Here is a 26149-nt window from a genome sequence, read left to right on the forward strand (position 1 = left end):
GTGACAGGCTGTAAGTCATGGCGCCCTCACTGTGTGACCAGGTCATGGGCTGTCTGCTCTCATGCCTGTCTCACAGAGGGCAATGGCACTTCTGTGCCAAAAGAGATGGAAATCAAAAAATTCCGTGGCTCTGGCTGGTGCAAAGAACCCCTGTGGTGTGCTCTGTGCCTTGGGATAGGTTTGGATTTTCTGGTCTTTCACTTGGCAATGATTACAGGATCCTCTGTGTCCCCCATTTTGGGGGGGGACACAAACTGCCTGCTGGCAGAGCTGTCTCCTGTACCTGCTGCATTAGCCTTCACTGGCTGATGGGCCCCTAAAACACTTCTGTTGTTTGCCAATCCTGTCCTCCACTGAGACTCTCTCATGGTTGTCCCACTTTTCAGGGGTGTCGTTTACCTCTATCTACCTGCTCCCCAATTACTCCCCTCAGTTTCAGTGCCCAATGACAGGGCTGTCAGGGAGTGACTCGTGAGCACAGGCTGAGCTGAAAGGTGCAATTTAGGAGGCTCATGTCCTATTTGTGGGAATTTAGTGCTGCCAAGAGCCCAGCAGGGATCATTGATTTAGCTCTTCCTATAGACCAAACCCCAGCACTCACTGCTGAACTGCTGGAGCATCTCTCCAGGGAAAAAAGCTGTGGCCAGTCCAGATATTCTGTGGGGTCCCTGCCCAGTTTCCAGTGATGGATGGGAAACTGCTACTGCATCCCAGGAGAACCTGAGTAATTTCCTACTGAAAGCTTTTAAAACAGGGACTTGCTTCCAAGGTAAGGCAGCTAAAATCCTATTGCTTGCAAGGCTTCTCAATAAAGTGGTGGCATAAGTGTGCCTGGGTGTGGAAATCTTACTTTAACCTGATTTCAGGGAGCAGTTGGCTGAGATTTTAGTTAAGATATAGAACAGCCTGTGATGCATCAAATAAAAAATATATTTAGAAGCTTAAAGGTTGATTAAGCATGAAGTAAAGGGGGAAAAAAGGATTATAATGACAAGAAATAGGTAAGCAGCCTTGGTTCTAATGAAGCAGGGTGGAAATGATATATAAATAAATATATATGTGTATAAAAATACAGAGCCATTGCCAACTTGCTGTGAATGCCTCACCTGCCATTTGCATCTTCTGATTTACAGTTACAATTTGGCTTTGGAGTGAAATGTTTTCTATTCCCAGCTCGAGTGGATGAGTAATCCACAGCTAAGTCTGCTGTTTATTCCAGTCATCCTGCTGATAGCCTTGCTCTCCATCATTTGAAGTTTGAGATCTTTTAAAAAGAAACACCTATTTCAAAAAGCAATACCTACAAACTATTTTCTTTGGCCCCAGCTCAGCCTATGCAGATAAATGACTGAGGGGAGGATAAGCAGTTTAAGTTAATTGAGAGGAGATGTGTGTGCAGCTCTGAGATTGGCACATCTGCCTGGGATTGCCCATTTCAAAATGAGAAATTTGCTTCTCAAGGTGCACTTGTTTTTCTTTATGAAAGTAAATGTCAGTAAGAAAGAATTATTTGATTGCAACTGGCTATTTTTAAGGGCGTATTTTCTTCCACAGCTCCTTTCTCCTAGCTGAAAACTTACTAGGATATTCAGGCTTATTTGGAGATGAACCACTCTGAGGTATGTCAAATAAAATAGGATGGAAATATTGATGGATGAAAAAGTTAAATACTTAAAGAGTAAGTTCTATTACCTTAATTCACAAATATCCCCAGAGTCCCCAGCTCAAGCCCTGCATGGCCCAGACCAAACACCTCCTGCACCACTCCCTGTGGAACTGGGAATGGGGGGTTTGGGGTGGCTGCAGCTCCCCCTTGCTCTGGAAGAGAAGCCAAGAGGAGCCCAGAATCCCATGGGCTGTGCACGGGGTCCCTGTGGAACAGCGTTTCAGGTTTTTAGTCAGTGGCTCCTTCCTGGTTCCCTATGGCAGAGGATGATCCATGAATTTCTCTCTCCCTTATTTCTCAGACACTCAGAGACCAATGTCCTGTTCTTTTTGCCATCCTTCAGGGGCTGTGTTTTGCCCCTGGGAATTTCTCACTTTTCAGCAGACCAGGGATCATGTTCCAAAGTGGGAAACCTTGGGAACTGGGAGCCCTGGGAAGTGTCTGTTCTTGTGCCATTACTAAGTTCAGGACAAGGGAAGAACAAATTTTTTAGCACTTACCACACTGAATGTTCTTCATGTACAGCTACATGCTCCTGCTGTTCCTCCCATCTCTGAAGTCTCCTTATTTTTGTTTCAGCCTCAGAGGATCCTGTGAGGGTATTTCACACATAAAAATGAAGACATCAGGATGACAAACCCAGCAGGTTGTGCACAGGGGTGAGGCAGTGGTGGCTGCTCCAGGGGATTTCTTCCACGTGCCCAACATGAAAATAATGGCATCACTTCATAATGGCTTGGAACTGCTGCTCTAACGAGGGAAAACTGAATTTCTCTACCCAGAGGTACACAATTGTCCTGGTCAGGCTGTGAGATGTTACATTGTGTATCTGTCCATGGAGGCAGTGTCTGAGATTCCAGCAGGGAATGAGCCTCCTGTGCCTGGGAACCCACTGTGTGTTGGGGCAGTTTTCACTCTGGGAGGCTCCCTCCCACTTTATTCCTTTGCAGATTTTCTCTGGTGTATTAAATGAAGGAGGGAGGCCTTGCTCTTATCAAATTACCATGTGGAAACAGATTACTGTTATTCATCCTCTTATGCCAATTAGGTATTGCATAATTTTTTCTCAGATGAAATGTCTGTCTTCTGTGCCTCTCTCAATTATCTATCACTGCTTGTTTTAGCAGGCAAGGCCCCTGTGAAAACACAAGGCACTGGCTTAATTTCTCCTTCCAGCCAATCCTTCTCCCCCTCAGCTTCAGGATAATAGAAATCCATGGAGCTTTTCCATTTCCTGTCATCTGCAGTGTTTGCACAGCCACTTCCCTATGCCTGCACAGCCAAAATTTCATTAGTGCAACTGGGATGAGACTCAGCTCCAGTTTTGCCTTGAGGCTGTTTACAACTTCTTGTTTACTAGCTATGGACAAAAACTATTCCAGAGATCATTACTGAAGTGTTTAGAAGCTACTGCCTCACAGCACAGTCTCAGAAGCAGAGAGAAAACACAAAATATGTATCCAAAATAACCATTATTCCTCCTGCTTTTAGTGTGATAAGGGACAGCCCTGTCATGGCATGACCAAGAACTTCTGCCTCGAATCATCAGAGACCCCTGCAAAAGCCAAACTCCCGCAGGTAAGGGTGGAAAGGCACCTCTGAGGACAGCCCAGGGACAGCTGGGCATGGGGACTGGGAATGTGGTGGGAGCCAAAAGCTACCTTCCCCTGGCCGCAGTGTCTCTCTAAAGCAGCTCCTCTGGGAAGCAAAAAATTATGGCAGAAAATTAGTGGGTAATAGTAATAATAATAGTAATGTGGTGAAGAGCAGCAAAGGGAGCAACAGGAATGCTGCTTTTTAATGGAGAGAGCATCTCCTGGGATTTATAAAGCCCAGCTCCAGGTCTGGGATTAAAGGAGCAGTGTTAACTTATGTTGTCAAACTTCTGTGTTGGCATTCTGTCAGAGTTCCCCACCTTGAACCCAGGTTGGGGTGCAAGAGCACCAGTGCTACTTCCTTGAGGGATCAGGAAAATGGGCATTAAAGCACTTCACACAAGGCTGACTCTGAGCTCTGTCTGGGTAAAGCATTTGGCACATCAGACATCTCAATAAGATCACCTCCAATGATTTTGAAAGCATGTTGAGTAAAAACTAATCAAGATAAATAAGCCTTGGTCTGTAAGGACAGCCCCACAGAATGTACAATTATCCCTACACTTGTTCAAACCAACAAGCAGCTGGGTTTTGGTGAGGGACTCCAGATTTTTGTCTCCCTGCCTGGCTGTGCAGGCATTTAATAAGTCTGTAAAATACAGACCCATCAAGACACTGCACTGCTGCTGATTTCTGAACAGGCATAAGAGAGCAGAACATGATGGGTTTTCACTGCTCTGCTAGTTCCAAACCTGAGGCACAGCAGAATAAATACTTTTTTTTTTACTGCACTTAATTCTTGAGAGTAAAGCACTTGCAGAGGCTTTGCTGAGCTTTCATACAAGCTCACCAGGATTCAGATAACTTGTGCTTAAATTTAAATCCCATTTCTATTAAGAAATTTGGAGCATCTTGAAAGCACCTGTGCTCACACTTTAATTTCATTCCTGCTGCTACCAATTAATTTTGCCCCCTGCTTCTTTAGGCATCCTCATCTGGGAGACAAAATATATGTGGAAAAGAGTTTGGAATGCTGCCTCCAAGTCAAGTTAGCTGCTTGGAAATGAACCCAGCTCTCTTGTAGCTCAGCATGTTTCAGACACAGTGTGGTCCTTCTTGATTGCAGCCTTGGAGTTAGGTAGCTTGACTAACAGGGAGCAGGGAATTAAATCACCCAGCTGCACACAAAACCATGTCCATGGAATGGGGCTGGATTTGAATACTTGCAGGCAGAAGGCTTGTGCCACTTGAGAAAGATTTAATCCCTGTTTTTCAGTGCTGGAGTTAGTGACTTTTTAGTGATTATTGTTCGGCCACCACACTGCTGCCAGGGTGCATGTGAGTTTCACGCTTATTTCAGCACACAGTGGACCCAAACCAGAAAACAATGCGATAATAATACTGATAATAATATTATCACATTGCTTCAGATCAATTGCAAGCAGACTAAATGGCCTCTTTACAAATATCTTTTAGGGCACATTAGAACACAAGGAGGAGAATGGACTCAAACTCCTCGTTGGATTGGCCTCACTTGGATTTGCTGAATTACAACAGGACAAGTACAAGTACCTTTACCTGGAAGGAAATGTCTCCTTCGTAGACTTCTACCTCCACCAGCCTTGGGTGGCTGCTGTCTTCATCACCTCCTACCTGCTCATCTTCCTCCTGTGCATGGTGGGCAATGGGGGGGTTTGTTCCATCGTGCTGTGGAGCAGGCACATGCGCACGGTCACCAACCTGTTCATCCTGAACCTGGCCATCAGTGACTTGCTGGTGGGGCTCTTCTGCATGCCCACCACCCTCCTGGACAGCATCATTGCAGGTGGGCTGGCTGCCCGTGGGGTGGGGAGAGCCAGGGGCGTGTGTCCAGGGAGCTCTGTGGGCATTCTGGGTCACTGGAAGGTGTCCCTGCCCATGGCACGGTGTTCCTGGCCATGGCTGGAACTCCATGATCTTGCCTTCCATCCAAACCACCCCATGAGTCTACAGATCTACTCAGGAAATGGAATATGAGAGCGAATGATTTTAAGCAGAGTCCTGCAGTGAGATGTCAGCAATTCCAAAATGCCTGTTTCCTTGCAGGGTTGCCCTTTGGGAGCCTGGTGTGCAAGATGAGCAGGATGGTCCAAGGCATCTCTGTTTCTGCCTCCGTCTTCACTCTGGTTGCTATTGCCATGGACAGGTAAGATGCTGCAGAGTCTGTAACCACCAGTGTCATCTCCCCTGGCCCCCTGACCACCCTGAGCCCAGTCACTAACCCTCCCAACACCACAACAAATCCGATGCATTTTGCTCCTAAGCAAAATAAAATCTGGGCAGGTCTAAAGAGCAATCTGTTCCTCCACCGGTGTCCCTTAAAGAGAGTGGAACTGGGCTATCCCAGCCTGTCTGCAATTGGTTTGTTTCTCAGCCATGAAGCTGGATTGCACAGGCAGCAACTGCCAGGGAAGATGAAAGACAAGCAGTTTAAAATGTGTGTGCATCCCTGCCCGGGATAGGAGGCGTTCTTCCTCACGGCTTCTCCGGTGCCCGTGCCACAGGTTCCGGTGCATCGTGCACCCCTTCAAGCTGAAGCTGACGGTCCCCACCGCTGTGGTCGCCATCATGGTGATCTTGGGCGCTGGCCGTGGCCATCATGTGTCCCTTGACGGCGCTGCTGTGGCTGCGGCAGGAGAAGCACTTCCAGCTGCTCCTGGGCATGGGCAACGCCACCCGCCCGGTGTTCTGGTGCCGGGAGGAGTGGCCCGAGCCGGCCATGAGGAAGGCCTACACCACGGTGCTCTTTGCCAACATCTACCTGGCTCTGGTGGCGCTCATCGCGCTCACGTACGCCAGGATCGGCGTTTCCCTGTGCCACACCGCTGTGCCCGGGCCGGGGAAGCGCGGCCAGGAGCAGTGGCGCGGAGCGTGGAGGAGGAAGCAGAAAGCCATCCACATGCTCATCCTCGTCACCCTGCTCTTCGCCCTGTCCTGGCTTCCCCTGTGGAGCCTGATGCTGCTGTCGGACTACGGCAGCCTGTCGGACGTGCAGCTGCAGCTGATCAATGTGTACATCTATCCCCTGGCTCACTGGCTGGCCTTCTCCAACAGCAGCGTCAACCCCATCACCTACGGCTTCTGCAACCGGAGCTTCCGCCGTGGTTCCCAGGCCACGCTCTGGCTCCAGCTCTGCTCCAGGCCTGCCTCAGCCCAGCCAGCCCCAGGCCAGGCTGCCCTGTCCGCCGGCCCGGGATACCCCTCCCCACACAACCAAGGGAGGAAATTGGGTCAATAAGCAGCAGGCTTTGCTCATGGAGGAGCTTGAAGAGAATGGGATGGAGTGAAAGGTGCTGTGCTTCTGGAAATCTCTCTGTTCCCCATGGAACAGGGCTGCTCGAACCCTGTTTTTGGTCATATTTCATTCCTGGGAGGATTCCCTCATCCTGTAACTCTCATGGACTGAAATACTGCAGACCCAGTCTGGCACCCAGCCACCCCTGAATTATCTCATGATTGTGCTTCTTCCTGGACATTGTGAATGCTGGTCCTGCTCAAATGACAAAATTTAGCATTTTCCGTCACATTCCATTTATTCCCCTTGGTTGCTGTTATTTCTGTCACGTCCATTATTATTGCAGCTAGAGACACAAGTGGAAATGGAAATTTGAGAAATAAAGGATAAAAAAATTGGTTCGGTGGTGTGTTTTTTGGGGAACTCAATTTGATGTTGCAGGGGAATAAAAGTCACCCAAAAAGACTGAAATTTAAATACGAGCAGGAGAGAAAACACTTGAGAGCTCAGGACAAACGTCAGCAGGGACAAGAGTGACACTGGAAGAATAGTGAGGAATGGAATTTGTGCAAGGAGCAGCACAGGATCACAGAGCACCAAGGCTTATTCTGTAAGGCCCTACAGGAGCCAAATCCCAGGGAAAGCCATTCCCTAGGGCAGTCCTCCCTCAGAAAAATAGGAGTGACTTCCACATTATGACATTCCCTGCTGCTCACTGTCTCAAAATGATCATTCTCTTCTCTACATATTACCTAAATTTTATCCTCAAACCTTTACCTGGATGTGCCTCCGTTTACCTCTAAATGTTCATTTTGTGCACTACAGCCTACCTCAAATTTGCTCCAAAAATTTTTCCCTGTCTGTCCCCTGCTTTTTAACTCATTTTCTCCTCACAATGTTCATTTGCCCTAGGGAACAACTCAGATTTATGGAGGAGCATTTCTCCCTCATTTTAGGAGGAACATTTCTCCCACAAGCACACACTTTCTTTCACTCCATATCCAGTTGAGGAAACACCAAATCAGTGCTTGGCTCTGACATAAAAGAGAGAAAAAGGCAATTTTGCTGGGATTTGGGACACAGGGTCTTTCCCCCCCTCACATGATCCCCGAGTTTGGCCACAGGAGACAGGAACGGGAGAGGGCGAGGTGAGAGGGAGGTTATGGCAAGGGTGAGAATCTCTGAGTTTGCCTTGGCATCCTAGAGCCTCTCCCCATGCAGATTATGAGGGGAACATTTTCTGAATCGGTTGGTACTGATCTTTTTCATGTTGAATTAATGCATTTTGATAATTTTGTGTCATTTAAGCTTGATGTGGCATATTTTAGGTGGCATTTCCTGTGGGGCTGCTGGTGTGCTGAGGGTGGCTGTTGATGCTGGGAAAGGCAATTTCCCCGCAAAGCTTTTCTGTAAAACATAACTATATGAAATAATGGAGTTTCTATGATAAGAACAGGACTTAGGCTCCCAATAGAGAACTGGGGTGTGCTGGGCAGGCACTGGGAAGCATGCAATTATTTCTGTGATAATTTCTCCAAACATTGATTTCTGTCTGTTTGCTTCAAAACTTCAAAACTTGTTTGTAACTTCAAAAACTAGAGCTGCATCACAGATGATATCCAAGCTCTTCTTTAGGAGAGAGAGCAGAACCCGGGTTCAAGTATATTGAAACAATGCCAGGAAAACATAAATCTCTCAGAAAATAGCAGAAAATAATGCATTATAAATGTCTTTATTTCAGCCAAGTGCCTGCCAGTAGAGTGGGTGAATATTCAGCTGTACTTACTGAGATAACACACAGGTGATGCACTGGCACTCCTGGACTAATGTGAACTGCTGCCAGGTGTTTTCCAGTAGGTTCAGTTGCAGTGCTGGAGCTGTACTGACAAGCTGGAGCCCTGAAGCACAAGAATCTGCGCTGTCCATAGTGAGTGTTGTCTAGTGCGTGTTCTGAGGTCCCTGAGCTAGTGCTGTTCTGTCACTGAGTCAGCTCATTCTTGTTTAAACTCTCTTGAAAAGTGCTTGAAGTGCACATGGGAGTACAAAAAACATGTGGGAAAGCTTTAGGGGTGTGCAGCTTCCCTGCCAGCCAAGGGAAATCTCTTTGCTGTGTGCCACATGCCCTGTAAGCTGGGGAAACACCCACCTAGGGCTGCTTAGGGCTGTGCAGGTGACTTGGTGAACAGCCAGTGGCAATGAGCTGTGCTTTCATCCAAGAAATCATTCCCAAGGGAGCAAATCAGCAAACTGCAACCCCTGCAAGCAGCCTATTCTTCATCTTATGCCTCTGCCTTGTTCCTTTCCTGCTCCACCCCCCCAAAAATAACAAATAGTAAACAGTAAATGAAGCCCTTCCCTGAGAGCCTCCCTCCTCTGGGGGTGCTGGCAGCTGCACAGGACTCGTGGTTCTCTTCTGTCCAGGTTATCCATGCTATGAAAGTCACGCTCTCAGGTCCAGGAGGGAGCAGGAGCTCGACTGTGCCACCCTGCCCCGCAGCAGCAGCGATGCCGCGGCCGTGCGCAGGAGGACCAAGCTCCCCACCATCACCAGGACAGAAGTAGAAACTCACAGGTTCTCTATCAATGGCCACTTCTACAACCACGAGGTAGGAAATTTTAGGCTTGGCTTTGTCACCTGAGGGACAGGGAGCCCTGCCCAGTGAGGTGTGCCTCAGGCTCAGGCCGTGGTGTGGCTGTTCTTGTTCCCAGACATCAGTTTTCACTCCGGCTTTTGGGTCAGAAACCAAAATAAGAATCAACAGCCAGATGAGAACCAGACAAGTGATAGAGCAGTTGCTTCGGAAGTTTAAGGTAAGTCTGCTGGCAGGAGGAAGCGTGGCCGTGTTCTGGAAGCGCTCATTCCCATGTGCACTCCCTCCAGCACTGCGGGAAAGATGTGGAATAGCTGGGCGAGGACAGTGCACGGAGCGGAGTGTAAAAAACCCAGATGGACAATTTTAACCTTGGCGGTGCTGCCCTCCCGCGGACAGCCCGGGAACTGCGGCTCGCCTGAAACAGCAGCGATTATCCCAGCGCCGCTCTGGGACGCGCTTTCCCTGGGAGCCGGGCGTGTGGAAAGATGGGAAGGTTACAGCTGCAAGTACTGCTCGAGGCCAGTGCCATGCTGTCTGAAACTACTTTTTTTTTTTTTTTAAATTTCCTTGGAACCATCTCCCACCAACAATGTCGTATGTGGTCAGAAGTAGCTTTGCCCTTACTGCTGCATATTTCTCAAATATCTTGATTTTCCATGGCTGCTTAGTGTTTAATTTATACTTTAATGGTCTTAAGCTTACCATTTAACTTGTCTGGAGACTTCACTATTGCAGCATTACTTTGTGTGGTTAGTAAGACTTGTGAGTGTCTTGGAAGGAAAACAACTTCTAGGAGTAGCAAGGAAGGGAATTACAGAGCAGGGAGTAGAGTTGTAGGGAATACATTGCAAAGTAAGCATTCAAAAGCTGTGCTGTTTTCAGGATGTGGCTGTCAGGCACGAGGGTAGGTCACAGAGGTTTACCTTGATGGCAGCACAAACAGCAGATCCACCTGTGAGGGGAGAATAAGCTCTAGGAAGCAGTTAAGGATGCTGCAAGGAAAGCAGGCAGGACAGATCTGGGTTTGCAGTGTGTTTCTGGTTTGGGCACATGGGAACACAAGGGTTAGGGCTGGCCCAGGGACAGTGAACGTGGCAGCACAGCTTTCTGCCTTATCCAGATCCACTGTCTTTAGCTCTTGTACAGACAGGATCCCTGTCTCAGGCTTTGATCCAAATCTCTGAGCTGAGACACACAGGGAAAATGTGCTGAGAGGGAAGTGCTGGGAAGGTCTGTGAGTCTGAATGGAATTTCTTTTTTTTTTCACAGATAGAAAACAACCCCCATGAATTTGCACTTTACGTTATCCATGCATCTGGAGGTAAGCCAGCCACTGTGCCTGAGCACTTCAGCTCTGATCATTGTCTCTGTGTGTGGAATGTGTCCCTTGGAGTAACAGGACTTGTGCCAGGCCTCTGTCCTTGTTTGTGCACTGTGTGTGTGCTGTGGCATTTTGCCTTCTCAGGGACCCTTCAGAGATGTCTCCTCTGGAGAGGAAAAGCTGAATAATTGTGTGTATTTCAGCTGACAGCTTTGCATTGCATATGCTGAGTTCAAAGTACTCACTGGTCAGTGGAAAAAGGTTACTTCCATAGCAGTTTACTTTTCCAGAAAAAGGGAGATTTGATCTTTATTAAAGGGAACATCTGAGAGAATAGGAGGGAACTGGGGGAGAAGGTATTTTAAATGGCACAACATCAGGGACCTGTTGGGTATCTGGTCATTGCACTCGAGTCAGTATGGGATCCTCGTCAGGTAAAAAGGCTCGTGACTGCAGGTGGTAGATGGAGCCCCTGTGGTTGGTTCTGTGTTTTGTGACACTGCTTATACATTCCAGAAAAGAAGCAGCTGAGGAGTAGAGATGTTCCCTTGCTGCACAGGCTGCTGCAGGGGCCCTCTGAGAAGATTGCCAAGTTCTTTCTCATGGATAGGGACGTGGAAGAGATCAGCAGTGATGTATGTATATCCTCACTTCTCACAGCTCGTGGAATTTTCCTCGGTGACCACAGTCAGTAGTGCCTTTCTTGTCTTCTCCTTGGTAGGTGGCTCAGTACATTTCATTCCATCTTCCCTTCTTGGAATCCATTCTGCACAGAATAAATGAAGAGGAGAAGCAGGAGATTCAACAGACAACTGCAAGGTAAACAGGCACAAAATGAGGTGTCACAGAGTCAGTCCAGGGCAATCTGTACAATTGGCTCATGAAGAGAAGATATGAATGTAGCAGAGTACAGGTGGAACACTGTGATGGGAAGGCTGGAGGGATTGGGAGGGTTTGTAATCCTTTCCCTATCCTGCTGCTCTTAAAGATTCCATAATTAACACTGACTACACACAGAGTGGGGTCTTCAGAAAATTTGGACCCTCAGGGTAACTTCTCTTTATTTTGTTTGCTGTTTGCTTTCTGGGCCTTTGACTGGCTCGGTCGGTACTTGCTGCTGTTCCCTTGGAAAGGGTAAATGCAGCACCACACGTGGCACCATTTTGGTTCTGTAGCATTTCAGCCCATCAGTGCCTGATGTCCCCTTAAAACTTGAGGTGAGTGATGGAAATGCCCCTGGCAAAAAGGGGGATTGTCCCACAGGTACAAGCCAGAGGAGCTGCCATATTTGTGAGCCTCTCCTGAGTCCAGGAGCACCAAGAGGCTGCAGCAGCCACAGATCTGTTACTGCACGATGGGCTGATAATCACCTTGAATCCAAGTGTCAGGAAACATTTAGAAAATACCAGACTTGCCTGCATTGGGGAAGTGGGACAGGGCCACAAAGGTTGGGAATGGACCCACATGTGCGCAGCTGGTTGGAATTTGGGCTGAAGGTTTGCAGAGGTTATTTCAATGCCTTCCCCCTCTCAGGTACACACGAGAGAAGAGGCTGATCCAGCAGCACCTGCGCAGTCGGAGCGTTCAGAAAACAGAGACCACGGTGTGAGGGGACGGCCCTGGAGAGCACTGGGAATGCCCCTGGAACGCCTGGGCTGCTGAAGGACAGTCCTGCTGCCTTCTGGGCTGGGACTGAGCAGTGACAGTGCCCCGTGGGAGAAGTGTCCCCTCACCATTAACCCCTGCAGCGCTGGGGTGCGGGCTGCAAGCACCCACAGAGATGCACATTGCCCAAACTGCAGATGCTGGCTCTGACTTGGAACTTGGGCAAAAACTCCCCTGAAAAGTCCAAGGCCTTAAATCCTGCTGATGTGTGACCTGGCACCAAGAGGCTGGCGTAGAAAAATGCTGCAATAACCAATGTGCTGATAGAAAATGTGCAAACTAGGAATATGGTTATCCCTCTGTTAAAGAAATGTTGTGTTATATCAGCAGAAAGCTTTTCAGTAGAGCCAAGTGGCAGAAGATATTTATGTATTTAAGACTGCAGGTAGGATTTCCATTTAAGTTATAAAACATGCATGCAAGATGCCTGAAATCCACGGGCTTCAGGCTGGTGGATGCTGAAACTGCTTAAGCTTTGAGCTGCTGTTAGAGAAACATAACTGGAAACCCTCCCACTGAGGAGCTGCTGAGCTTTTAGCAATGACAGGGAATTTATTGCTGAAATACCTCGTGCACTGCAAAGTAAGAACTGGCTGAACACTGTGGGCTCCTGGAAGGCACCTCAGTGGTTTATGCAGTTGGAATTGCTGATTGTGTTCCTTCCTGAGTGTTCTGTTTGACGGGGAATGGAGGTGCTCAGTGAGAGGCCGCGTGTCACAGCCAGGGAGGGCTGGGCCCACGGCCCCCCCAGGGATGCAGTTTGGCTCCAGCCCAGCCCCACGCAGGGCACTGCAGCCCCTGCCAGGTCCTTCCTGCCTGAGCTGTGCTCCATCTTAGAGCTCCAGTTACAGAGATGTAAATAAAATAAAGCTGTGCACAGCTCTTTGTCCTCCTGCACTACCTGGTTGTCCTTACCTGGTGTCTGTGCCTTACCTCACTGCCTTTGTCTCGTGCAGGTAACAAATGCTTGTGAGGGAGGAAAGGGATGTGCAGAACATGTGGCCTCGAAATTGTATGGAGTAAATCAAATTGTAAAACTTTACACTGCCCAAAATCCTGTCACTGGGATGGGAATTCAGAAAGTGAAGGTCAAGGTGGTGATTTTGAAGCTTCTCAGGTTGCAGCAAGTGTGTTATTTCAAAGTACAGTTTATAATCCTGCCCAGGAGAATGGGCAGGGACAAGGGAGCACAGAGGGCAGAAATAACAATAACTCATGGTTAAGAGGTAGGAATTAAATAGGCCGTTTTTGTCACCATCTGATGTTCAAGGCTTGAACCCTTTTCAATTCTCTTGTCTTGCTGAATTGGGACTGAAAACTTTGGGCAGACAGAAGTTTGGGGATAGGGCACAGTCCTGGTGCTGTTGGCCAGGATTTCAGGGTGAGGGCAATGGTGCTGTGACTCCTGCGGGGCTGGTTCTTTGTGAGTGCTGTACTGTCTAAATGAACCATTTCTGACAAATACAGGCAGGAGCAGGGGAAGAATCTCTTCCAAGGTATTCTGGGACACTCAAGGAAACACAGCAAGGACACACAGGTGACAGAGGAGAGGGCGGTCACTCAGGCTCGAACATGAACCATTAACCACAGAAACAGTGATTACAGTCCATATCTTACCTGAATTTCTGCATGTGATCTCATTTCCACTTACACTTCATAAGCTTAGGATTTAAAATGCCTTTATTTGTTTTGTTTTGTCACTATTTGGGATAATATGATAACATTTCATACCAGAAGGTGGTGGCCACAGCCAAACCCTGAATTTCCATCACTTAGCTTATTGTTTCAGTGGATTTCCTTATGGGCATTCAGCCTCTCTCTGACCTAAAGGTGGCTTTTTGTCACTTGGTTTGCTTTAAATGCTCCCTGTGCCCTTTGTGTCACTTGTCCAGCGAGGACCTTCCCAAGAACTGTGCAGCTCCTTATGCCGACAGCATTTTCTCACTCCTTTGGGTGAGTTCTGGACCCTGGAAAAAGGAAAATCCCTGGGAGCATCAGTGTCAGGAGGGTGGCTGGTGTGTCTGTGACACGTTCAGTGCTCATTAGGCTGGGGCTGCACTCGCGCTAATTAATGGGCACGAGAGCAGCAGGCCGGGTTCGGCCGAGCTCGGCTCGGTTCGGCTGAACTCGGGGCCAATCGCAGCATTCGGCTGAACTCGGCTCGGCTTGGTTCGACCGACCCCGTAACGTACAGGTTGGTTCGGCTGATCTCGTGGTTCGGCTTATCTAGTTCGGTTCCGCTTATCTAGTTCGGTTCGGCTGAACGCGGTTCCGTCCCGTTCCGTCCAGTTCACCTCAGCTAAACTGGGATCGATTCGGCAAATCGCGGCCAGGGTCGGCCCTTCGGGTACGCTCGGCTGTTCTCGGCCACACTCGGCTGTTGTCGGCTCCGCTCGGCCGCACTCGGCTCTTCGGCCGTCCCTGACTCTGCTCCGCGGTGCAATGGCGGCCGGTGTCCGGGCCCCGCTCCCCGGCCTGAGCCCCGTGAGGGGACAGAGCGCTGGCACAGCCGCCTCAGCCCGGGTCACCGTGTCCCTGCCCGGGCCCGCGTCCCCCGGAGCGCGCCCTGCAGCGCAGAACGCGGCCTCGGAGCCAGGAGCGGGGCCAATGGCCTTGGCTCGGCAGCGGCGCCGGGAGGCGGCGGGCGGTGCCCTCAGGTGAGCGGCCGGAGCGGAGGGAGCGGGGCCGGGGGCACCGGGGCCGGGGCGCCCACAGCGGGACGGGGCTGCTTTGGGCGCTGCTGCTGCGGGGGACCCGCTGTGGGTGGGACGGGGCTGTCCCGGGCCCTGCGGCTCTCTGGGATCGCGTTCCGTGGAATAAAGCTGGGGCTCGTCCCGGCTGCGGGGGCAGCGCTTTATTGTGTGAGAAACAAAGTTCACTCTTTAGAATTTTTACACGTTTGTTAAGGGATAAAAGGCAGCGCTGGTGCTCCTGTTTGCCAGGAGCACCCGGTCACCTTAAACCGTGTTCTCTAGATTCTGTTCCACTGCAGTGCTGTGTGCATATTCATTAGAGTTTATACATGTTCAAACAGTCCTTGGAGTTTAGGTGTTCTTTTGCTTGGTTTTAACCTTCATGCCATCTTGTGGATTAAACCAATATACTTTATTTCTTCCTGTGGTGCCATCCTGTTTTATTTTCACTCCCTCGTTATTTGATAACGAGGGTCAATAATATTTTTCCTTTTTTTTCGGTGTTCTGGTTTCTGTTTCTGTTATCTTGTGTTTCAGATAAGATTGTCCCCAAATGTGGGAAATCACCTAATTATCTTACACCATTTTCTGAGTTCCTTACATGTAAAAGCATTTTAACATTTCAGAGTCTCTATTATGCTACAGTCTAAAATAGTATCTCTTACACTGCTATTTACAAAAGCTCTGCAGTGCACACACGAACTGACAGATGATACTTTATCAGGAGCAGTAGTTACAGATTGTGCTCTCTCAGGAGTTCTGTGGTCAATAACATGTGCCAGAGCTAATACACGAATGGCAGAGACAATAACTGCATTTGTTGTGTTTCATTCTGGGCTGGGCTGGGCTCTGTGTCCCGGGAAGCAGCGGGATGGGTGTCCCTGTGCCCACCCCTGGGTCCCAGAGAGAAGCTGCTCCTGTGGCTGCAGCTGAGGGGCACTGGGAACCCTGAGCAGTCCTGATGGAAACCGATGGCAAACCAGGTTTTGTTGGGTTTGGGACTTGGCATTTCCCCCGCTCCGTGTGTTTTGCCTTAGGAAACAGGAGCTGGGCACGGAGACATTTTGTTACCCTAGAGGGGATGAGTTTGTTTGTATTTATTTCCTGAGGCACTGGAACGATTTGGGTCTCAGCTGGCACCGAGAGCCTCCTCTGTGTCCTGTGTGGGTGGTGGCGATCAAAGGGGTCAGAGCTGGGGCAGGAGGGTGGGCAGAGAGGAGAGCAGTGGTTCTTGGGGGATTGCATCTGGAAAGGGCCCTCAGGTTCCTGCTGGGAGTCCTGGGAACAGAGCTGGGAGTGGCTGGGCAGTGAGGACGGTGCAGCCGGAGTGCTGAGAGTGCCGAGGCTGCAGTGGCTGTTGCTGCTGCTCTCCTGGTGTCCCATATCCAGTGCTGGGCTGGCACCCGGGCACCTCCCAGGGCTGGACACCCTCGGGGCAGGGGTGGCTTTTAAATGTTTTAATGCTGCAGCAGCTCCCTCAGACTGGATGGGTGTGAGGATGTCCAGCTCTTCCTTAGGGCTGGGAGCGTGGCAAGGGTGCAGAGCTCGTGGTCAATCTCGTTTAAACACCTGGAATAGCAAAATACATTAAAACAGAGACTTTGAGGAAATAACATAGGTGAGTCTGTTGCAAGGATAGGTACAAGCTGTCTTTATTACAGATCCACACTGCTGGATGTTTTGTCAAACCCCTCTGGGGACAGCAGTGTCCCCAAAGGTTCGTGAGCCCCTTGTTTCCTGGGGCAGGGCAGGGTGTGCCCCGGGCTCGGGGCTGTGTGGCTCCTCCTGCCTGGAGCAGGGACAGCCCTGGGGCTGAGCCACAGAGGTTCAGTTGTTGGAGCAGCTGGGGATGGATCTCTCTGTGCCTGGGAATTGCTGTTGCTGCGTTGCTGTCGCAGCTGCAGGGCTCCCTCAGAGCCCGGGCCCGCAGCAGCACTTGGGGCTGCTGTGCTGGGCAGGAGCAGCTCTGGGCTGGGCTCTCAGTGCCATCAGTGCCCGTGGAAATGCAGCGTTGGTTTCACTTCCAGCAGCCTCTGTGCTGTGCCACCCTCGGTGCCAGGGCACAGAGCTGTGGGGAGGCTCCATCCCATCCGTGCCAGGGCTGCCAGCGCTGCCAGCAGCAGTGCTGGGGCACCAGGGGCTGCCTTTGGAGCCTGGCTGTCACACAGGGTCACACACTCTGCCCTGCAGCCCCCAGCTGGATCCTACAGCCGGACAGTTCAGCCAGCAGGGATTGGAGTCAGCTCTGGGGCCCAGAGCAGGTTCTGTCCCACAGAGAGGGACTGAGCTCCCTGGCACAGCTCAGAGATGGGCTCTGCCCTTTGGGGCTGGCACTGAGTGCTGCCAGGTGATTGTGATAGGGGAACTGAAGCTTTCCTAGAAAAGCCATCAGCTGTGAGGGGAATCTGTGGGAAACAGGTGCTTGGTGCACTGGCTGGTAGCAGGTCCTGGGCTTTTCTTCTTCTTTCCTTTAACCTGTTCTTAAGAGGACCCCAAACCTGCAAAATCTAAAGGAAGGGGGATGTGGGGGTGAAAGTTGCTTTTCATTTTTTGAAGTGTTGCTGTGGATTTTGGTGTGTCAAGTGGCACTACCAAAACAGCATTGGAATAACCAAACTTCAGGGCTCTGCACTTCATTCCTTTAATGTGTTTGTGTGGGTGCAAGAAATGCCAAATCCCAGAGCAGTTCCATGTCTGTAACTTCAAGTGCAACATCTTTAAAGCCAAGTGCTCAGTGTGGGCTTTGCACGTGGATGCAAATGGCCAAAGGCCTTTCTTGTGTCCCAAACGCAAAAACCTTTGTCTGTGAGGTTTGGAGGGGATTCTCTCTGGGATTTCTTGTGATGCAGCTTCCTGGGTGTCCCTGCCTTTGTGCCAAGTCCAGTGGTAAAGGATGGAATGGCTGACACGTGGGGTCTGGGATAAAAATGGTTCTGTTCAAATTAGGCAGAGAATGCAATATGGAAAATGAGCATCCTGTTATTGTCTGAAATAGTCAGGAATAAAAATGCTGGCAAAGGACACATTGATGTTTGAATTGGTGTCACCTCTCATGGATAAAACCCCATAGGGAGCAATCAGGGCAGAAGTATGAGAGCTGGGATCCTTTGACTTCCACAGTGGACTTAATTTTCTTTTTCTCCTCTCTTTCAGGGCAGGAAAAATCACCAAACTCCTCCCATCTTTGCCAAAAGCTTTGGTGTTTGGGCAGCCAAAGGCAAGAGGCCTCAGCACCGGGCTCTGCGCTGGAGGGCTCTGGGCCTGCCCACGCTGTGGGGTAAGTCAGAGGGACACAGGGCTCCTCTTTTCCTCTCTGCTGGGACCGACTGCCATGGGAATGCCATTCCTGACAGCCCAGCCCCAGCTGTGTCTGCTGGACAAGGGCAGAGGTGAAGGGACAAATGCCAGAGTTCCTGGGGCTGAGGGAGCTGTGGTGTTGGCCGTGCCCCGAGGGGCAGCTTGGGCACTGCCTGTGCCCCCAGGGCTGCTCTGGGGTCAGGAGCTCTCGGTGCATTCCCAGCTCTGCCAGGGCTGGGGCTGGGGCAGGGCTGGGTGACAGCCCCTGCTGGGGCTGGGGCAGGGCCTGGCCCTGGCACGGACGCAGGGGCAGGGCTGGGAGGGTTTGGGAGCAGCGGGAGGAGAATGAGGGATGGGGCTGGCACAGTGCTCAGCCTGTGCTCTGTCAGCACAGCCCTGCAGGGCACTGGCATCTGGGAACAGCTCCAGCTCTCCTGGTGCCAGGGATGGGCTCTGAGGGACTGGGCTCACCTGTGGCCTCCCAGGTCAGCAGGGACAAGGGCAATGTGGTGCCAGAGCTGGGGCCCATCGGGCTCTGTTTCCCTCTGGGAAAGCAGAGCAGTCTCTGGGCTCAGGTGAGTTTCCTGCAAGTGCTTAGAAGAGCAGTCCAGGGAAAAGGGAGTTCAGCAATTGCATCTGCTGCTGGGAACAATGCCTCAGCCTTGCTCAGTTTGTGTCTGTGAGAAGTGGGCTTTGGGCTGGAGACTGAGTGGGAGGGAAGGGGAGTATTTAGAAATGATATCAGCGTTTCTCCCAAAACTGGGGTGCAGCAGTGATGGGGGTGGTTGGGTTTGCTCTGGGCCTTGTTATTCCTTGTGCAATTTTTCAATTCTGTTGCAGGATTTACTGTCCAGTATCTTTCTAACAAAAACTGTCAGGAATTTAGGTTCAGGATTAGAACTTAGGTCCATTCACTGCAAATCTTGCCAAGGCTGGGGGACTGGGGTGATGGCTGCTCTCAGCAAAGGTTACTTATAATGCTGTGTCAGATTTCCCTCAGTGCTGGGCAGGAAAGGTGAGGGTTTGGAGCAGGAATTCTGCAAACAAGGCCTGGGTGATGGCTGATTTGTTTTGTTTTTCAGTGAGCCAGGGCTGGCACAGGGAATGGTGCAGGTGCTGGTCTGGCAGTGGAGCTGCTGCCCTTTGGAGCCATTTTAAAGGTGTGATCATAGAACATTTTGGGGCTGTTTTCAGCAATCTGGGTTTAGAGCTCCTGTCCCCAGCCCGTTGCTGACCCTGAGACATCTGCTCTGGTTTCAGGCTGTCCTTGCTGGAGCACCCTGGTCCCTGCCATCCCCTGGGACACAGAGGGAGCCCTGTCCCAAGTGGCTTTGGCACCTTGGCAGGGATGTGGCAGCAGCCCCAGAGCAGCTGGAGGTGAGAGCTGGGTGTGTGAAACTGAGCAGTGCTTACCTGGGGCTGGGGGAAGGGGAGGAGTTTCCATTCCCCCTGGAGCTTTCCTGCTGGGATGGGGCAGCACAGGGAGCAGCACTGATTGTGCCCCTCCCGTGGGCACTGCTGCCTTGGTGTCTCTGCTGTGCCACCAGACCGTGGCACTTTGCTGCTGTCACTGCCACTGCCACCCCCCGGGGCTGTGCCCTCCTGCCAGCCCCAGCCAGGAGCTCCAGGGGTGCCTCTGTGCTCTGTTGGGAGCGTTTGCTGGGAATGTGCCTCATCCCTGGCAGTGTCCCTTTGTCCCTGGGCTGCCAGCCAGAGCTTTGGGCTGCTCAGGCTCAGGGCTGGATTGCCCAGGGCACTGAGAGGGAGCAGCACAGGGAGGGTGACAGAGAGGGGCTGGCAGAGCCCAGCTGGCAGCCTGTGCTGGGGCTGCAGGTGGGCTGGGGGCACTGCAGGGAGTGAATGTCCCCTTCCCTGAGCAGCCCTGCAGATCCCAGGGGCTCCTAGAGCAGGATTTTATTCCTTACTTCCCTTGTGGAAATTCATTCTCCCAATTGCCATGAGCAATTCTTTGATTTCTCTAGGAGAAAACCTCCCAGCAGAGACAGATTGCAGTGGAGGCCAGAGTTGTGTTTGGAGCAGGGAGTGCTGAGAGCTGCGTCTGCCTGTGCTGCCACAGCCTGAGCACAGCCTGGGAACAGCCTGGGAAAGGGATTGGGGCAATTTCTGATGCCCAGTGAAAGAACACAAACTCAGCCATTCAGCCTGACAGGCCCCTCCACCCAGAGCTCAGCACACATCCTCAGAGGGAAGTCCAGCATCCAAAGGGAAAAAACCCAAAAACCCAGAAGAAAAAGGTGATTTATTTTGATTTAAATTTATTTCAAGTTCTTAAAGCCCAACCAACATTTGCTCTTGATTTTGGTTGGGTGAATAACGAGCAGTGGGCACAGATGATGCCATTCATGTAGCTGAAAACCTGGTGTAGTCTAGAGGGGATACAAGAACTGTTTGTGTAGGAAAATGCAATGTGAGGGGATGTCAGGGGCAGTGAGGTGGCATTTGTGAGGGAATTGCTGAGGTCATTGAAGGGAGCCCAGCAGACAATTCCCCTGGGAAATCCGAGGGCCCACAGCCAGGACTCTCCCGGGCTGAGGGGGCAGCCCTGGGACTCACTGTGTGCTCCTTCCTTGGCAGCAGCCAGCAGGGAAGGGACAAGAGGATCCCTGTGGGATGAGGCTGGAGAGAGCGAGCAGAGGAGCAGCCTCGGGCTGGAGAAGGGCAGAGGGACCAACGTGGTGTCACCAGGGCACCTGTGAGGAGCAGAATGGACACTTGGAGGCCACATGGAGGTGAGGAGTGGATGGTTTGGGGCAAAGTGTGAGTTAATCTACAGGGAAATAAGTAGGGGATGTTTAGGAGGGAAAAGCTGAGGTGAGGAGCTCACCCACCCTGGCACAGGGTGTGTTTGCACAGGCTGGGGCCAGAGGTGAAGGTCAAGCCAAAGCCAGCCCTGCTCAACCTCTAAATCCCAGGATAAGTTGTACAGGCTGCCCACTGAGGGATTAAAAATACATAAAATGAAACCAAGAGCATTGATGAGATTGCTGGGAATCCCATTAACTTGTTGTCAGAACTCCTGACACAGTTTTGAGCTTTGATGACAAGAATGCATTTCTTTATTTGGATTATTTATTTATTTATATCACTGTGTGGGATATGGGGTCTGTTTGGATTTTCAAGCTCTCATGGTGGCCCTGACACTGCTCAGGAGCTGGTAGGAAAAGCAGAGTCAGAGCTCCTGGCAGGCACAGGGTGTTTTCCCCCATAGTGGATGGTGGAGGAATTGTCTGGGACCTGGATTGTCCCTCTGGGTGATGCCACTTGCTGTGATTTGTATAATTCCATACATTTAATTCCCAAAACTTCCCAGCCCAGGGGTTTGAGCTGACAGGGCAGGACTAAGATTGTTCTCTGTGTGGGGCCCAGATTTGGGGTTCCCTGTCAGCTGTGCTAGTTGTGATGAATTACACCCAGAGCCCCAAATTCCCTGCTCCATTCCCACTGCAGTAACCTCCCAGTGCCCCATGGAGTGTGGGCATTCCCATGCAGAGCTGCTGCCTTGGACAGCAGCTGTGCCAGGAGCCAGCAGAGCTTCCAAGGAAGCTCAGCAGCACAGGGACAAGGACAGGGTTACATTCCATAGAACTGGCATTTATAACCCTCACCCCAATGGTGTCCCTGGGGTCACTGGACAGAGCTGCCTGGAACTGAGCTGATTTCACCCCCCTGAGCTCCAGGATGGAGAACATCCAGTTGGTGTCTAAAGCAGGAGAAGGCAGTGGCCAGATGTGCTCCCAGCCTGTGCTGGGGCAGCCCCTGTGCCCAGGGGGGGACATCTCTCCCTGCAGGAGCTCAGCTCCTTTCAGAGCCTCAGCAGTGGCCTCTCCAAATTCCTTTCTCTCAGGAAAGGGATGCACATCCCTGTCTTCAGCACATCTCCAGTGGGACCTACCTGTGAAAGCTTTCCACCACTTGTGCACTTGCAGCTGGATCCCTGAAAAACTCCAAACTCCATCCCACTGATTTTCAGGTATCTCTGAGGGCTACTGCCTGGGATTTAATACCTGTGGGGGAAGATTGCCTTGGCTTCAATGCTGCTGATGGATGGTGGCCTCAGGCTGGGCAGGAGGGAAGGGATTTGGGGTGGCTGGGACATGGCTGGCAGCTGTGTGGGAGCTCTGAACCGGGAATTGCTGCGTGAGCCCCTGTGCAAACAGCCTGTGCCTCCATTCCCAGGTAATGCCAGCTGCTCCTTGGGCTCCTCCTGGGCTCTTGGTGCTCTGTGTGGGCTGGAGCATTTCCACGGGCCTGCTCAGAGCAGCCCCTGGCCCAGGAGCCACGGTGCAGGCACAGCTCCTCCTGCAGCTCCCACAGACACGAGGGGCTGCTGCCTTCAGGAGCTTCTGCTCCTCCTGCCCTGCGCTCCCGGCCAGCTGGGACACCCCGAGGGAACACGAGGGAGCACGGCTGGCAGCGAGCAGGAGACACCGAGGCCTCTGGGCCCAGAAACAGCCCCGGCCTCAGCAGCCACCGTCGCTTTGGCCTGGCAGCGCTCACCTGCAGGAAACGGCCCCTGCCACTCTCCAGAGGAACTTCCCCACGGAGCAGGGTAACCCTCAGGACTTGTCTTGTTCGCTTCTTCCTGGGGAAACAAAGGGACATTGCGTGAGCACATTTACAGCTGCTGGGTAAATCCTGGAAAGGGCAGAAGAATCGGGGTTATGGGGAAGAGTTTGGTGCTGACATGTTGAGTGCCAGCCAGTTCTGCCCTACAGCCATTGCAGGGGCTGGTGTGTAAAGCAGCATTAGCAGAAGGGAAGGAGCTGCATTTGTAGAGGAGGTCTCTTACTGGCAGCAGTCATCCCCATCCCATGCAGGACCTTTGGAACAACCCTGGGATTGGCTCAGGTGTTTGGATCAGGGTGCTGAGAAGACCAAAATTCTGTGTTCGTTGTGCAGCTGGGCCGGTCACTTCTCAGCATTTGGCTCGATGATCCTCCCGGCTCTGGAAATAAAGAACAAACAGTTGTCACTGGTTTTTTAACACTGGGGTTTTTTCCCTCGTGTTTCCCTGGGGCTCCAGTCCCACACCAGGCACAATGGGAGCGGGAGCAGCAACGCCTCGGCCCCAGCGGCCGTCCCAGAGCGGTTGCTCCGGCCGGGGCGCTGCAGCCCCGGGGGTGCGGACACGGAGAAGGGGCTGCGGGCGCTGGGGCTCGTAGGGGAGCGCGGTGCTCGTGGGGTTACCGGGCCGGGGGGGCTCGGTGTCCCCCCGGGGTTACCGGGCCGGGGGCGCTGCGGGGCGGCGCCGCGTCCGCCAGGGGGCGCCCCGCGGGGCGGGCGGCGATACCGATGGGGTCCCGGGGCCGGTACGGGCGGTGTCCGTGTCCTTCCCGTTTCCAGCCGCGATCCAGAGGCTGCTCCCAGGAAGCGTCGTCCTCCTGGCGGGCATGGCAGTAGCACAGCACGGGCTCCCTGTTGCCGCAGCCGGAGCCGGAGCCCCGGCGGGACCCAGCTCTGCGCCGGCTGCAGCCGGAGCGGCAGCGCCTGTCCCGGAGTGATTCTTTCCGAACGCGGCGATGCCGGTCCCGATCCCAGCCCCAATCCCACCTTGATCCTCCAGCCCCAGCACCCGCACCCTGCCCGCCGAGGAAGAAGTGGCTCGGCCCAGCTCCCACAGGAAATACCGGCAGGATCAGGACCCAAATCCCCGGGTGCCACCTGAGCGCTTTGGACCCCGCGCAGCAGCAGCAGCAGCCCCCGATCCGGATCTCCGCACAGCGCTCCGACCGACGCTCCCGCCGCATCCCGAGCTGCGCATCCCCCGCAGAAAGCGGGACAGGCGCGGATGTGAGGGACCGGGGGGAGGGAGGGGGGGGTGGGAGGGGGAGGTGCCAAGACCCGAGGGGACGCTCGTGTGTCTGGCAATTTTTTTTAAAGTGTGTTCACGCTGGCCCCCCTCCACTTCCCCCCCACCCCACCCGCCCCCCTCCCTCCCCCCGGGCCCCGGTCCGGAGGAGGGGGTCCCCGGGAGGGAGCCGGGTGAGGGGGCGGAGCCTAGAGGGGGAGCTACCCCCCACCCCAGGACCCCCCCAGTGTGGTGTTGGGACAGCCGGAGCCCCGGCGCTGTGGGGCGCTGTGTTGCACTGCAATGGGGGGACCCGCAGAGCGGCTCCGGCCCCATGTGGGGACCCCAGCGAGGGCGGGGGCGCCGGGCTCCGGCCCTCAAGGCTTTATTATTGCCCGGCACCCCGAGCCCCGCGGCTGCGAGGGAAGGAGGAGAGGGGAGGACGGGGAGACAGGAGAGATGGGGGTGGTGAGGACGGGGAGGGAGAGGGGTCGGAGTGAGGAGGGAAGCGGGAGAGGAGGGGAAAGGCCGAGGGGCAGAAGAGGGACGGTGGAGAGAGGAGGAATAGAAGCGAGTAGCGGGGAAGGGACGGGACGGGATCAAGTAGGGGGGGGTCGGGTTTGGGAGGAGAGGAAAGGAGCGTTTCAGGGGGAGAGGGGAGGGGGAGAAAGAAAGAAAGGGAATACGCGGAGAAGGGAGCAGGGGTAGAGAGAGGGACAGAAGGGGAGGCCGAAGCCTCCGCGCCTTACCTGCGGAGCCCGCACAGGGAGCTCCCGCCCGCACCGTGCTCTGACTGAGCAAATGGCGGCAGAGCCGATTGCCGGGGTCTAAATCACCTCGGCCCCGCCCCTCCCCGCGCAGCCGCCCTGGGGCCCCGCGCACCTGAGTTGGGCCCGCCCTGCGCACCTGAGCTGGGCCCGCCCCGGTATTGTCAGGCCCCGCCCCCTGCACCATCCGGGCCCGCCCATGGCCACGCCCTCTTCGGGCAGGCCCCGCCCCTCACACCTGTGCCGGTCCCGCCCCCCGCACCGCTGTCCCGCGGCCACGCGGGGGCGCCGCGCTCGCACCGCGCTCCGTGTCCGCCAGAGGGCGCCCTGCGGGGTCCCGGCCCCACACGGCGGCTCCGCGCCCGCGCCGGGGAACGGCCGCGATCCCGCACCCGGCAGCGCCCCGTGCCCGCGGCCATCCCGGGCCCGAAACCGATCCCCGGCCCGGTGCCGCTTGGATCCGGCTACGGGGGAGAGGTGGCATCGCCCGGGATCCCCCGGCAGACCCCAGCAGTGCTCTGCCCCCGCACCCTCGGCCGCCGTTGCGGCCCCGCCGCAGCATCCCGTGCACGGTGCGGTCCCCTCGGTAAACCCCCGATAGGGCAACCCCGGGGCTTCCCGCTCCGCCCGGCCCCCCGCCAGAGCACCGCGCCGCCGGGGCAGAGCGTCGCCCGGCTCTCCCTCCCTTCCCCCGGCCGCAGCCCCGTGAGGCTCTCGCCCGTCGCGCGCGGCCCTGTGGAACCAGCGGGGCTGGATCGCCGTGAGCGACCGGGACCTTCCTCTCCTCGGTGTCCAGCTGCTGCATTTTGCCCATGCCCATTGTCTGCTTCTTCAAATAGGTGAGACCTGTCCTACCGCTGGGCTCATCTACGTACCCGGTACCCAGGGAGCTGCCCACTCTGCCCAGTACTTGCTCCAAAGCTTCCAGAGGCACCAGAGCTGACCAACAAGGAGCTGAGTGGCAAGGAGGTGGCTCTCCCTGCCACCAGGTGAGTGGTACTTCCTTTGTGCAGGTTACAATCCCAAAATAAAACCATTTGGATTGGAAAAGACCCCTGAGATTGATCCTGGTCAGTTCCTGACCCTTCCTTCTCCCCTTGGTTTGGTGATTGAGGAGATGGTCCTCAGTTCCCTCTGGGGTGCAATCCCAGGGAATCCCAAATTTCCCCACAGCCACAGCCCAGCCCTTCCACGAGGTGCCTTCACCTCCAAGTGCTGCCCTGTGCACCGGCCCCATCTGAGCTCAGAGCTGGGGGAGCCCCGGGGGCAAGCAGGGATCCAGGGGCCCGGAGGGCAGTGCCCAGTGGGGGCCCAGCAGACCCAGACCTTCTGGCAACTCTCCACATCCAACCGCTCCCCCAGGTATCCCAAAATATGCTTCAGTGGGTCCAACACTAGGGTGTCAGGGAGCCCCTTTTATCACCAAACTGATTCTGGGATCTCGGTTCCATCAGACAAGACTTGGCAC

General features: G+C 53.4%; 3 protein-coding genes and 1 long non-coding RNA gene across 10 annotated transcripts; 3 read left to right on the forward strand and 1 right to left on the reverse strand.

Moving 5' to 3' along the window:
* The first annotated feature begins 1151 nt into the window (after window positions 1–1151).
* LOC128950689 (neuropeptide FF receptor 2-like) lies at window positions 1152–6914 on the forward strand. Its single transcript, XM_054295596.1, is given in 9 exon segments — window positions 1152–1619; window positions 2246–2450; window positions 3158–3244; window positions 4738–4822; window positions 4825–5086; window positions 5347–5446; window positions 5805–5877; window positions 5879–6441; window positions 6443–6914. Coding segments are annotated over 6 exon segments (1203 nt in total). The 5' UTR covers window positions 1152–1619; window positions 2246–2450; window positions 3158–3244; window positions 4738–4762; the 3' UTR covers window positions 6588–6914.
* Window positions 6915–8653: 1739 nt separating this feature from the next.
* LOC128950615 (ras association domain-containing protein 6-like) lies at window positions 8654–12068 on the forward strand. Its single transcript, XM_054295482.1, has 6 exons — window positions 8654–8660; window positions 8957–9141; window positions 10399–10450; window positions 10967–11085; window positions 11172–11269; window positions 11984–12068. Exons 1-6 carry the CDS (start codon window positions 8654–8656, stop codon window positions 12057–12059), a joined length of 537 nt encoding a protein of 178 aa, XP_054151457.1. The 3' UTR covers window positions 12060–12068.
* A 2462-nt stretch (window positions 12069–14530) lies between these two features.
* On the forward strand, window positions 14531–23108 carry LOC128948768 (uncharacterized). 7 transcript variants are annotated; one of them, XM_054293566.1, is made up of 7 exons: window positions 14531–14772; window positions 17962–18085; window positions 19366–19482; window positions 20088–20360; window positions 20701–20855; window positions 21971–22096; window positions 22303–23108. In XM_054293566.1, exons 1-4 carry the CDS (start codon window positions 14558–14560, stop codon window positions 20241–20243), a joined length of 612 nt encoding a protein of 203 aa, XP_054149541.1. In that variant the 5' UTR covers window positions 14531–14557; the 3' UTR covers window positions 20244–20360; window positions 20701–20855; window positions 21971–22096; window positions 22303–23108. The 7 variants fall into 7 exon arrangements, 6 of the variants coding, with proteins under 6 accessions (XP_054149541.1, XP_054149508.1, XP_054149548.1 ...); XR_008484158.1 differs by adding an exon at window positions 19188–19265 and having other exon boundaries at window positions 14536–14772; window positions 21971–23108; XM_054293533.1 differs by having other exon boundaries at window positions 21971–23108.
* Window positions 20347–20746, reverse strand: LOC128948808 (uncharacterized). Its single transcript, XR_008484159.1, has 2 exons — window positions 20680–20746; window positions 20347–20492 (listed from the first exon to the last, which is right to left on the reverse strand). It is a non-coding gene; the product is annotated as an uncharacterized LOC128948808 (long non-coding RNA).
* Window positions 23109–26149: the final 3041 nt, after the last annotated feature.

The sequence above is a fragment of the Melozone crissalis genome, unplaced genomic scaffold (genome assembly GCF_028551555.1).
Source record: "Melozone crissalis strain CALT ecotype California unplaced genomic scaffold, PUWL_Pcris_2 ptg000006l_1, whole genome shotgun sequence".
Taxonomy (NCBI): Eukaryota; Metazoa; Chordata; class Aves; order Passeriformes; family Passerellidae; genus Melozone; species Melozone crissalis.

Coding starts and splice junctions, on each gene's coding strand:
- LOC128950615 (XM_054295482.1), top strand. Junction 10,451..10,966: donor CGTTATCCATGCATCTGGAG/GTAAGCCAGCCA, acceptor TATACATTCCAG/AAAAGAAGCAGCTGAGGAGT. Junction 11,270..11,983: donor ATTCAACAGACAACTGCAAG/GTAAACAGGCAC, acceptor TCCCCCTCTCAG/GTACACACGAGAGAAGAGGC.
- LOC128948768 (XM_054293533.1), top strand. CDS start 14,558: ATGGCGGCCGGTGTCCGGGCCCCGCTCCCCGGCCTGAGCCCCGTGAGG. Junction 18,086..19,365: donor GGGCCTGCCCACGCTGTGGG/GTAAGTCAGAGG, acceptor CTCTGGTTTCAG/GCTGTCCTTGCTGGAGCACC. Junction 19,483..20,087: donor CAGCCCCAGAGCAGCTGGAG/GTGAGAGCTGGG, acceptor TGATTTCTCTAG/GAGAAAACCTCCCAGCAGAG.